Raw genomic sequence first — 13,264 nt, 5'->3', positions numbered from 1 at the left:
AAGAGAGGGAGAGAGAGAGAGAGAGAGAGAGTCCAGCTGGATAAATACAAGCTGTCTTTATCTGCAGGACCAACATTTACTCTGTCATCCCTGTAGAAGTAGCCCTTTTTGTCCATTTACACTTGTTTCAACATAAAATCTCACAGAGGTTTTTAACTTTTCTCCCCAAAAAATTGTCCAAACTATTCTTAGTTCGACAAATTAACACACGCTAAAGGAGCACAGTGACATTTTCAGGTTTGAGTGTTCTCAGTGTTTGAGAACTATTTCATACTAAAAAACTGTGATGTCTGTGACTTGCCCTAACTTTTGAAATATCATTTTTTGATCATCACTCTTATCTCCACTGGTTTGGGTTTGTGGCAGGAGTTTCACAGATGAATATCTCTAAACATGATCGTGGGAAACCAAAACTGTTGGCATGGCTAGATACCACTATACCAGGTTATGCAATATGTTTTTGATACTCACATTATTGTGTGATTTTGAGCAAAAATCATCACTAGACTAAGATTGCAGGGCAGTTCAAGGAATATGATCCAAGTTCTTGTTGACATCTCTGTTTTATGTTTATGGAGTGTTCAGGCCTCTATGTGTGTGAGTGAGTAAATGAGAGCGAGAGAGAGAGAGAGAGAGAGACAGAGAGTTGAGGCAGAATTCAAACTCTATAACTACAAGCAGACACGCTGACTGCCAGAAACCATCGGAATGCACTCTGAACACACACACACACACACACACACACACACACACACACACACACACACACACACACACACACACACACACACACACACACACACACACACACACACACACACACACACACACACACACACACACACACACACACACAGGGTCAGTAATAACATACACAGTGTAATGGACAGAGAAAAGACAAAGACGGCGAGAAAAACAGAGATAAGAAAGAGACATACAGTCCATCTTCAAGCATCACACGCAAGCACATGACATCTATCTGCTTTGCGAGACGAGATTGTTAAATCCGCTGTGCAGGTAATGTACAGTTGGTTTCATTTAAAACAGCTGTGTGGCGTGGCTGAACACAACATGGATAAGAGAAATGGGCCCGAGAAGCAAAACAAGCTAAAAGACACTAAAACAGCAAAGAGCTTGGTTATAATTCTCTGTGGGTTCAGCATCATGAACGTTCTCATTACACACATTTCATCATTTGATCAATTGATAATAAAAAAATAAAGATCAGTGCAGCTTTAACACCCAGCGTTGGAAGTTATTCCTTTAAACCTTGAATATTTCAAGCTCAAAGCCCAAAACTGAAAAACCATCGAAACTACATGTCAACAAACGACAGAGCCTGTGCTCTTTCTGTTTACAGTAAACATGAAGACAGACTGACCCAGACCCAAGCCACCAGAGGGATTATGGGCTGATATGGACACGTTGCCTAGCTTCAAACTGTGCAAAGCCCTGCAATGCAAATCCAAGTTCATTTTTTAGAATAAGATCTCAAAAAAAAAACATTCAGCGTCTCCATGAAGTCTGTCGTGAGTACTCAGCGAGTGGAAGAGCTCCAGAAAGTGCCGCTGCAACTCATAAGTCACTGCAGTCACTGCAGTCCTCCTTGACCGCATTCCTGTGCGTGGAATGCTCTTTAAAAGGGGATATTTTCAGGTTTTTTGTGTGCACGTCTTTGTAGCGGGCCATTTGTGGTTCTTTTCAGCTGGGAAATGAGTGGCCAAAAAAACCTTCTGAAATAGCTAAAACGGCACTATCATTAAATGCTCGTTTGTCATACTTTGCTGACTGTGCTTTTTGCCCACATTATGGTCCGGCGAGAGTAAATGAATAGTTGAGTTTTTTTGTTTTTTTTTAAAGGGACATTTGCCTTATCACGCATTGGCAATGTCCATCTGAAAAGTACTCATTGCAGTGAATTGCTCTAACTGACACTGCCGTTTGAAAGCTTATGGGACATTTCAAGCGACACAGGCTGAAGCACAAACACTCACACAGTAGGTTGATGCACACAATTAGAGGATACAGAGAGAGTAAGAGGAAGACAGGAAGAAAGAATGATGATTAAGGGACGGAGAAAAAATAACTTGCACTAAAGGGGACTTTTTTATCTAGTCGCGTTTTGGTGATTAGATTTTGATCATGAGATGTTATCGTCATGGTCACATGAGAAATGTCACCCTCACACATCAGGAAGGTTCCTCTGTATAAGGCTCCTTTATAAAGCACATATCACACACACAGTTTGGCTGGTGACAGGGGAATTCCCTCACCATGTTACACAAAGGATGTTTGTTTTTCATTTGAGTTGAGAAGTTGTGGATTCATGTTCGTGTTCATGAGGGCAGGGATGTAGCGTTGCAATGTTACATGTATATCGTCACATATTTAATTTCCTTAATGGCAGTAATTTCAGTTTGTTAGCTCGTTTTGGAGTTATTTTGTCCTCATCTGACCACAAATCACTCATCAATAGTTAAGCTTTAAAGGTACCAACTATACGCATCAGTCTGTTTACAGGTCTTACCGTTTATGAGGAAATATGCGTTGCATAGAGCCTTTTTGTGTCTCCAGAGGGAGCTGTGTAAAAGTCGAACAACTACAAGTTCGAAAATGAAAATGTCGCATAATGTAAAAGAAGTTCTATGCATATTTGGTGGAGTACTCTACCTGGTCGCTGTCACTGTCTATTCCCTCCAGACTGATGGAGCTGTTTCTCTCAGCCTGATTCTGAGGAGAGAGAGAGAGAGAGAGAGAGAGAGAGAGAGGGAGGGGAGAGAATGAGAAAAACAGTGTTAGCGGAGCCGTCTGCAGATGGACAGCAGGGCGGAACGTTACTCTATCAAAATGTGCTACCGTTTGATGCGTTGTGTATTCAGGTGGACTACAGGGCAGGCCGTCGTCCTCAGACATGGCTCCAGCATCCTCCTTTCTCTTCACACACATGAGGGACGGAGGAGAGCCCATTCTGATGGCCTGCCTCAGCTGGAGCTGCAGGGGGAAAAAAATTGTGTTTGTATGCGTGTGTCCTCTGTTGGGGTCAAAAAAAGAGTTGATATCATGGCCAGACTTAGAAAAGGGTTAACAAAAGTGTGTTTAAGTACACGTTTTTGTGTTTACAAAGTTTCACTGCTTTTACGGTCCCAAAATCCCCACTAATGTGGAGTATGATTAACAGAGAAGGCCTTTTGGGGACAGTAGGCTGGCACTCAAGAGAGAAAGTGTTTATTTTAGGCCGTTTGTTTGGCAGGTATCACAGAAACTCAAACTAACAGACCTGTTATCTGTTACGTGTTGCCCTGTAACAGTCGCTCAAGGACTCACAGACTCAGGTGCTAAGCAAACAGTGGACAATACAGCTTTTCTTTAGCCGTGCTGGACGCTGGCACACACAGGGACCTTGACAGAAAGACCCCGACCGCTGCAGTTTTCAATGTTTGTATTGAAATATGGTTACAGTAACTCGAACACATAGAGAAACAGAGAGGAGCTCCAACTAAAATAAGGACATAGGAGTGGCTTCCCTCACTATTAGCAGTGGTGTTGGGAAGCTCAACTTGCTAGTACATGCTATTGCACATTTTTAGCTTCAATGAGTATATATAACAGTGCAAAGATGTTGTGTTATAGACATGTATCTTTATATTTCTGTTGTGAGATGACTGAACATGAATGAGACTTGAATTGAGATAAAATAAAGCTAATAATGCTAATAGTGTGTGTGTGTGTGTGTGTGTGTCAAAATTAGAAGGGATCTGGTGTTACTCCATCAGAGCGCTACACTGGCACTGTGGTGAGGGCTCTGTTGTAGGGAGATAGAATACAGAAAATGTCATGTTACAGTTCAATGAATATAGGAAATGTAAAGAAAATAAACTAAAACAATACAGATGTTTGGTGAAAGTCAAACAATTCTTGGATTTGGACCAATGACCTCAGTGTATGAATGAATGAATCAATCAGTGTGTTCACTTTAAAGTCAAGGTCGTATTTCTATCTAATCTACATACTTGAACAGTTTTACTTGTGAATTTGTTTTAATAGATAATTTATTAACACCTCTGGGGTTTGCTGTCTCATCTGCCAACAGACCCAAACTAAACACTTTCTCTGTGTTTTAGCTACAGGAGAAAGTTTCCCTTTTCAGCAAATCCTTATAAGATGTTATAATTCTCACTCCACTGCAGGAAGCTTAGTGGAGCAGTTGAACTGGAGGTCAGTCTGTCTGTCTCGGTGTCACGTCTTCCGGTTTTAGCCCGTTGTTGTGACAGACATTTGTTCTGTCTGTCTGCTTTTCTTTTCATCAGCCGCTCCTTCCTTTTAACCTCCTTTAGTGATACAAATCAGCTCTGCCCATCAGATCAGCTTCTCCGTCTCTCTTTATCACCTCGTTTATTGTTAATAGTGCTTATGATAATAATACTGCTCAGCACTAGGTCATAGACATTCTCACGCCCTAACATACAGATTGTGATAGTTTATTTGGCCTATTATTCCTCATTATTCTGCCGTCAAATCCTCCTCTCCCATGCTTGTCACCACATGCCAAGTCTTTCTCCAATGAGAGACTTAGGTACGTGTTGACACAGGAGCTCAAACTAGGCTCCTCGGGTTGAATGGTATCTCAAACTAAAAGAGCATGTCGGCTACTTATGTGTATTTTACCTGTAGTGATTTCACTTTCCCATGAATGCTGTCCTGAGATGCTCCCAGAGCCTCGTTGGCCTCCGACGAGTCCGAAACAAAGACGGAGTCGTGTGACAAGGCCTTGTTGCCCAAGCTGATCTTTGACCTTTGGGAAACAGCAAGAGGAGAAAGAAATAAACAAAGCAGAAAGTGATGTTTCACAGATTCCATGATATCATGAATTAAATAAAGACAACTTAATGTTCAGAGGCCCCGATGTGTCAGTGGTTTAAAAATAAACACTATTGAACCACAATTGTTTTCCCCACTAGAGTTATTTATCTTATTCCATCAAAGAAAATCACTTTAAAATAAAAATCGATATTCTCTTTTTCTGCTGTTGTTTGTCGATTGTGCCAACCTACTAATGACTAGGGGAGGAACACTGGAACGGCTTGGATAAAATTGGAACAGACATATCCTGTGACACCGAGGAATAGTCAAGAGTAGACGAGGCAGGAAGTGGCTACAGCTTAGGGAAACAAAGGAAATAAGGACTGTCCACAGGAAGACACATTCTGCTTCTTGTAACAAAAACAGGAAGCCACAGTCTCAGCTGAGGAAGAGTAGGAAATGGATGTTAAAACATGATCTTCCTTTCTTAAATTATCTTTTTCACACAAGAGGAGATATTTATCTAAATGGACGCAGGAGCCAACAAACTGGATATAAACATAATACTGAGCTGCAGGAAAATGAAATGGGTATCTACTGGCAGTGGCTATGTTTTGTTGGTGAAGCTTCAAAAAACACAATAAGAAGTGGTGGTAGAATAAAATACCGGAAGGTTTGAGGATATCTTTTAAAAAACAATTTGACATTGCCAAAACTGGAACCATATTTATTGGGGTGGGTCAACTTTATTTTTTTTCAAATGCAAGAGGTAGCACTTAATAAACCATTAACCAAACATGTCTTGTATAAACCTCAAAGAAGTATTTCATCCGTTTTTAGTCCCGTTGACAGGCACTTAGCATGTGTATGTAACTGTGTCAATGTTTGAATAAGAGTTATCCTGTGTTTTAGTTTATGTATGTATGCATGTGTCTGATCTCACCCAGAGCCCTTATCCTTCTCGGATCGAGTGAGCGTGTTATTTTGGGATGTTTTGCTGACATTGTCGCTTGATTGGCTGGCTTTAAGCCCTGCGTCTGCTCCAGTGGCCGGCGGCTCCTTTCTCTTCTTCCTGGCAAATAATTTTTTAAACGTCTGGAACTTGGATTTCTTCTTTCCTGTGAAGGCAGAAATGATAAAAAAAAAAAGACAAAATGAAAGAAACTTGTTATCGTTACCTTCCTCTGACAGCACCCCAGTGAATCTTTACAACTAACTGCACAGCGAGACAATTACACACACAGCCTCTTTACAATCTCTAGTTTGAGCAATTAGTTGGCTGTAAAGTCCCAGGTAGGCATCCCTGGAGAAACCACACACCAGCACTGATGAGTGTTTACACAGAGATGTACGGAAAGACACAAACACTCCTCTGCTTGTAAACCCTCACACCCCCAGTGAGTCCACCTCCATTAGCACCGCAGTGGAAAAACTCAACAACTCTTTTATGACTCCTTAAACAGCTACAAAGTGCTTTCACTGCTTTCAGTCAGCAAGGCGCTTATCCAGAACTTGAAATGCCCGCTGGTCCTCTCTCTGTCCCACATTCAACAGGGCCACGGCCTGTCTGAATACATAGACCTTCAAACTCCTGGATCTCTTACTCACACTGGATTTCCTGGACCAATTCAGTGTCTCGCTAGTACCTGAAGCATCACAGCCCTTTCTGTAAGAGTGTACACCCATTTGAGCTTAATGCTAACATCAGCGTGCTTAAATTCACTCAGTGTCAATGCTAACCTACTGATGTTTAACAGGATACTATACCATGTTCAGCATCTTAGCCTATCAGTTTAGCACATTAGTATTTGCTAATTAGAACTAAACACATAATACAGTTGAGACTGATGTCATTAGTTTGTCAGGATTTCGAGGAGTTCCAGGGGGAAAAAAATTCAACCTCTGGAGACCATGAATGTCTGGACAAAATATCATCTCAATCCATCCAATTGGCATTTATAGTCTAGACCAAAGGGGACCGCCCTTTCCGGCCTTTGAAAGGGATTGTAAATGGACATCGCAATACAGACAAAATCCAGAGATACTCATCACCAACGGACACATCCTTATTGTTACAAAAACTAATTTATGGAGTATCTCCGGTGGTGAAATGATCGTGTAGTCTATCCTAGCACACAGATATATGAAGTTGAGACACAAAACAGAAGGAAACAAATTCATATCCCTGGGCCCTAAAAATGCTTTAGGAGAGACACATTCTTTGTCATTTCTGTCTTTCTCCCGCTGGGGAAGCCTTCAACATTCCTTCCTTTCTCTAAATATACACTTTCTGGTTTGAACTAAATCACATTGAAAAATGTCTGGAATCCCAGCCTGGAACAAGACGCTACAGATTTTTCTGGGTAATCTGCTTAAGACCACGTCATGCTTATTTTTATGCTACATATTTTACATTTTGTATCATACATACATATACAAGCAGCTTGCTCTCTATTCTTTTGAGATCTTGTGTGTTATTTGATAAATATTATACAAAACATCACAAAATTAAGTGTAAAATCAAACTGCAGTCACAAACCGTCTGCATGGAGGGCTAAATAGAGCACTTCATCCCGTCTCTGGGAAGAAACTGTTAGCTGCAAGTTCTCCCCTCTTCGGTCCGAAGCTTTCAATCAGCTTTTCATGATGCCTCAGAGGCCTTTCTGCTCTGCCAAGATGACAAATCAGGGGGAAACACCAGCCTGCCTTGCCATTTATTGTGCTATTTTAGGCACAATACACTATTAAGTTAAAGGTCTGCACTCAAAGAGACGAAAAAGGCGACTGCCTCAATGGAAGGTCAGGGGAGCTCTATGGTCATTGTCGGTCTGAGAAACTGTTATTTCTCAAGATACATTCTCTCAGTTAAATGACTACACACACACATTAAAAATAACATCACGGTGATCTCAAGGCAGTTTAAAGTCAGTATAAAGGGGGTACTGACCTCGGCTTACACAATGAGAAGATGGTGACCTTTGACAGGGAAACAGTGTAATGGGCAGAGTCAGAAAGAGGAGGAGAGGGAACCTAAACCCTCTGTACATTGTTTTAGGGTCAGACTGATTCTAAGAGCAACATTTCTTATTTTGTCCCGGAAATGACATAAGGAAGATGAGGTGGGGAGAGGATGGGGGGTCTGAAGTGTATTCTGGTACTATATAAATATATAACTAAATAGAACAGGTGGATATCATATTCTAGCTCTTAATTATTGTCAATATGTGTAATTGTTCAGTAAGTTTCAACACATTTCTTCAATCAGCCTCTTAAAATGAGCAATGGAATCCTACATGAGCATATTTGTTTTCAGCCGAAGGTATAACAATTTTGAATATCTTGCACGAGAGATCTCAGTACAAGTGTTGCTCTAAAAGTTGTAAAATTCACTAATATCCAAATCCAGTTATCTTTCTCAGCATAATGAACTGCCGCTCATGTGAGCGAGCCGAGACCTGACTGTTAAGCTTGTATTCTAAATGGAAAGAGGAAGCTCGTTAGCTTTGCTTGCTAACGTTTTTCTGCTAGCGTTAGCTTAGCTTTCTTTCTTTAATGGCTCCAGTTGTGATGAGGACAAATGACTAGACATAACTCATAGCAACTGGTTGGCCCATTTGTGAATTCAGTGCTCAGATGCCTGTTGGTTATATAGACTTTAAGTGACAAAACTAACTATAACACAAACTATTCTTATTGCCTGCCCACTTAGATACTACACCAGTCAAATTGTAGTACCAATACTGTTGGGGCCTAAAATCCACACCCACTAGAAAACACGTTATTGCAATTCAACACCAGTGTTATAATGATTTTTTCCTAAGTAAGTTTACTGATTAATTCTTGAACATCAACTTTAACTCAGAAACTACTGAACTTGTATTACTTCTATTTACAGACTCCAACCCTCTCAAACTGCAGATCCAATTAAAACACAATCCATTCAACTGGGCTCCAGTCAGCCATAAGCTGCTGGCCTGGCACCGTCATCGGCTTAACACCAACAGATTGATATGGACATGACCGGCAGACATCATGATCTGTGGAGTCAAGCCTGAAGTTCAGCTCTCCCAAATAGAAGTGACTCACCAAACTTAATGCTAATGGTCTGTTCCTGCAATAATAGATTAACACTGAAATATCAGAATTAAAAGAGGAGCTATCTTAGACAATTTCCACTTTGTTGGACTGTCCAATCATTTTAAAAGCACTAAAATCCCTGCTGTGGCTTCCCATCACTCTGCCTTGCCAATGCACTTCTTCTTTGCTCCCATAATATCAGCAGCATGTGTGCTATCCATCTGTATAGACAGTGTGCATCTGGGTTTTGTGTGTGAGAGAGAGAGATGACGATAGCTTTCGCTGTTCCTTAATTTCCTGCCAACAGCAGCGAGGATCTAGATCTAGATTGTTAAAGCTGGCCTGATCTTCTCTGCTGTGTCTGTGTACATAATCTCATTGCTGATGCAGACTTCCATATAATACTACCCACCCATTCTGACAATTATATAGTCATTGTGATTTTGGTCCCAGCAGTTCCTGAGAAACCATTTTGACTTGATAGCACATGCATAGTTTCAGATGGCTCTATTGAAATCTAGCACTTGTGGGTGTTCCTACTAAAATGTACACCAATTAGGTCTGGGTGACAGTATATAAAGAGAGTGACCCATTAAAACCAACATTTAGTCATGGGTGTCCAAGATTTTAAAATTCAAACACTACAAATATTAATTTTAGTTGATACACTATAGTGACATGAATAAACTACATCCTTTTGGGGAAATGTACCTACCTCACCGAAATCCCATTTCTTTTAACTGAACATTTAATCAAATTGTTACCTGAGCACTCTTCCATGACCTCAGCAGGCTCCTGATTGGCCATCACATCTGGAGGTCCTGATGCCATGGCAGCGATGTCACTGCTGCAAAAAAGGGAGAGAGATTTGATGAGCATAACTGCTCCTCAAAACAACATTCGTGCAATAATGGGAGTATAACATATTACTGTTAATACTGTTTGCACAATGCAATATATAATACAATAGGGAGCCAAAAAAGCACAAATTAAGTAATCCTTGCGCACAAAATTATTAAATTGAGAGCACACAATTGTTAGTTTCTTTCTCAAAGACAACCTCATAAGGCAACACCTGCAGTGGGATCAGTCTCACTGGATTACAATGTGATTAAAGTTGTGTTTGGGAGTGACGTGACTTCCAGTAAAAGGGTCCTGGCATGGGCAGGTGGCAACATCTGAACTCAAACAGCGCTGAACGGACGGAGCAAGTTCATTTGAAGGATCACACAGTCGACTGTAACAAGCCGCTGCGGTATAAAACCATTTTCCTGTAGGATAAACTCCTACATGCATTACCACCGCTCTACTCCTTCACCCCTTAAAAGTTGAGCTGTTATGTTACACTTCAGTCCGATCTAAAGACCATCTCCAGTCCAATCCTTCACTTCAATCCAAACAGTCTATACAGAGGCATCTCAGCTATGTTTCCAGTGCTCTGCCATCCACTTCTGTCAGCCGAAGCGTTTACTTCTTGGCACCAGCAACCCCTAGCACAAACTCAAACAGACATGATTTACCATTACCAACTGATATCTTGTTATTGCTCGCATTGTGCAGAAGCATCAGACTGCCAGGTGGACGTAACAGCAAGAGGCAACAGAGGTTAGTATCAGACACATTTAAAAGTATATTTTTTTAGGTTTTAATTGGTTCAGCTCCAGCATGCTGAACCAGCTAGCTGCTTTCTCATAGAGGGATCATTAATTCACTAAGTTTTACATGACTACAGTCTAGTTTCAAATTTAATTAACTATGTGCTCTATCTCACTATGTGATTTCGTGTGCAGTTTGACAGGAAGTTGAGTCATATACTGATATGGTTTTCAGTAAATGAATATCTTAAAATCATTGTGGCAATAAGCGTGAAACCATCCAGCCTCCAAAACAGCAGTTAGGGGTTACTACAAGGCAATAGCAAGAACCAAAACCTACCTGCCTGCCTTATTTTTCACAGATCTAGGTGACAGAATTTCATTTATTTTTCTTATGTGGTCGGCCTATTTGTCCGACGCTTTGAAATTCCCTCAACAATTATTGGATAGATTGCTATGAAATTTTGTACAGACATTCACTGGCCCCAAAATGAATCCTCCAGCAACAACTTCAGCTCCAAATTTTAATCAGTGCAATACTTTTCTTTTCTTTTCTAAATAAACTTACAATGCGAGTGGCATTCCCATCAGCCACAGCTGTACTTTGTGTTTAGTGCTAATTGGCTAATGTTAGAATAATAAGATTGTTACAGACTTGTTAGGAAATGGTAGAAAATAAATGCAAATTACACTGATATTAAGAAGGTTAAAGAATTCAATAAACATTTTTAATAAATTAGCTAATTCTGCTAAATTAGATCATTTCTTGCTTCTATAAAACAGAGTACAGAAACCGTCTCTGAGCACCTATTAATTATACCAACTATGTGACATTACTTATATCTAATGATAATATTGCAAATATTATGACACTGAGCATCCACGTCAACAGACCCGGATCCATGACATGTGAGCAAGCTCCATCCAGTAATAAAGATCCTGTGATATGGTTGACAGCTCCAGGGAAAGCCCAAGTCGACCTTGAGTTAGGATAATTTTAGCACTAAACACTAAAATATGTATAAACATGGAGATTCCTTTGTTATTTCTTCAGTTCCTTTTTTAAAAAGGTTACAAGACCGCCATGTTTTCCACGTTTGCTGTTAGTGTGTACTCGCTCTGTCTCTCCATTATGGAAGCGGCTGGAGAGCTTCTTGTCAACTGTGTTTACAGTGAGTTTGTGTTAAAGAAACAGATGGAACATTCCAGAGGGTTCGTCGACGTGCTGAGGGGCTTTCGTCAGTGTTACCGTTACACAACCATTGGCTATGATGATCATCATCATCTTCACCCTTGTTAAAGTCATGAGAGCCAACCTCACCTTCCTCATCCTCTACAGCGGAGAGAGAAACGACTGAGATAAACCGTAACAGTTGGTGATATCACTTCTTACTAACACTATTTTGACATTCGCATTATCGCATCACATGGCCATAAACAGAGACACACGCTGATGTTGTTGTTGCTGTTATGAGCTGATAGGGCTGGACTCCATTTCCTGTCTGATGTCACAGGAAGACACTACAGCCAAAAGTGCACCACACTCACACTCACGCACACAAGAAGGTTCAAGAGCCTTAATAACGTGTCTGGGAAACAGATACTGATACACGGAAACACACACCAACATTAATTTAGTGTGTTTATCTATATGAACTCAAGAAATAATAAAGTGCCAGTCTAAACACCCAATAACACCACCACAGGACCTTATGTATCAACAGGTGAGCAAACTGAACTTACCACAATAGGCAAAGGCTATTGACATTTAAAATGTACTCTTATACTTGGGAAAAAATAACAATATCTTTATATGAGTCTATAATATTGTTGAGACCGTTCTTTTTCGCTGACACTTTACAAATACCAGACAAAGAAAACTTTAAAGATAGAAGTGTCCCATGACTGGAATCACTGGAAATATTACAGATGATGCAAATGCTACAACTAATGTAGGGAATATTTCAATTGTGGAAAATAGACTTATTCTTGTTCTTGATGGGAGTTAGATGATAAGATCAACATTGCTCCTAATGTTTGTGTGTTCGGTTTGAAGCTGAAGCTAGCATAAAGACTGAAAGCAGGGGGGAAAGAGCTAGCATGGCTCCATCCAAAGTTCACATATCTGCCGACATTAATCTCTAAAGCTAAATAATTAACACATGATGTAATAAGAGAGAAAAATGAAAATGTTTTAAGAGCAGTTATGTAGACAACTAAAACTATCTAACGCTAGCTAAGTTAGGCTACAGCAATCTAATTGACTAACGGCTCTCGCTCCACATAGATATGAATGTGGTAAAGAATCAATCTTCTCATCTTATTTTCAGTAAAAAAGCAGATGTGCGTACTTCCCAAAATGAAATGTCCTAAATTCAAGTCGAAGGACAGTTTCATGGCTAAGAATCAAGTTCAATGTCAGGGGGTCAGGGGTCAAAATGACTGACCTGCGCCCACTTCCAAAACTGGTTCCCCATGGTGACACCCTCTGCTTCAAGAGAAGAGTGAATCAACAAGACAGGGAGAGAGAGTTATAGATGAGAGGGTGAGTATGGTACACATAAATATGGAGCAAGCTAAGGAAGACAGGGACAAACACGAGACAGGGGGAGGGAAGGGGGTCAAAGAGAGGGGTTGTGGGAAAGAGCAGCATGATAGGAAAGAAGAGTCAGTTGGATAAACAGACGAATATTAGGAGGAGGAGAGGGACATAAGAGAAAACAGACTTACAGTAAACACTGAGGCCAAACTGTGTGAAGCAGCAAAGTCTTTGCATGTCAACTATGAACTTA

General features: G+C 40.5%; 1 protein-coding gene across 1 annotated transcript in view; it reads right to left on the bottom strand.

Moving 5' to 3' along the window:
- Positions 1–13,264, bottom strand: part of zgc:66433 (uncharacterized protein LOC321250 homolog) — a 38,243-nt gene that overhangs the window by 8,074 nt on the left and 16,905 nt on the right. The window contains 5 exon segments of the mRNA XM_054597821.1: positions 2,671–2,730; positions 2,857–2,991; positions 4,666–4,792; positions 5,744–5,918; positions 9,642–9,724. Coding sequence (XP_054453796.1) covers positions 2,671–2,730; positions 2,857–2,991; positions 4,666–4,792; positions 5,744–5,918; positions 9,642–9,724 — 580 coding nt within the window.

The sequence above is a fragment of the Anoplopoma fimbria genome, chromosome 4 (assembly GCF_027596085.1).
Source record: "Anoplopoma fimbria isolate UVic2021 breed Golden Eagle Sablefish chromosome 4, Afim_UVic_2022, whole genome shotgun sequence".
Taxonomy (NCBI): Eukaryota; Metazoa; Chordata; class Actinopteri; order Perciformes; family Anoplopomatidae; genus Anoplopoma; species Anoplopoma fimbria.
The sequence above is the reverse complement of the archived record's forward strand: the minus strand, read 5'-3'. Positions and strand labels throughout refer to the sequence as shown.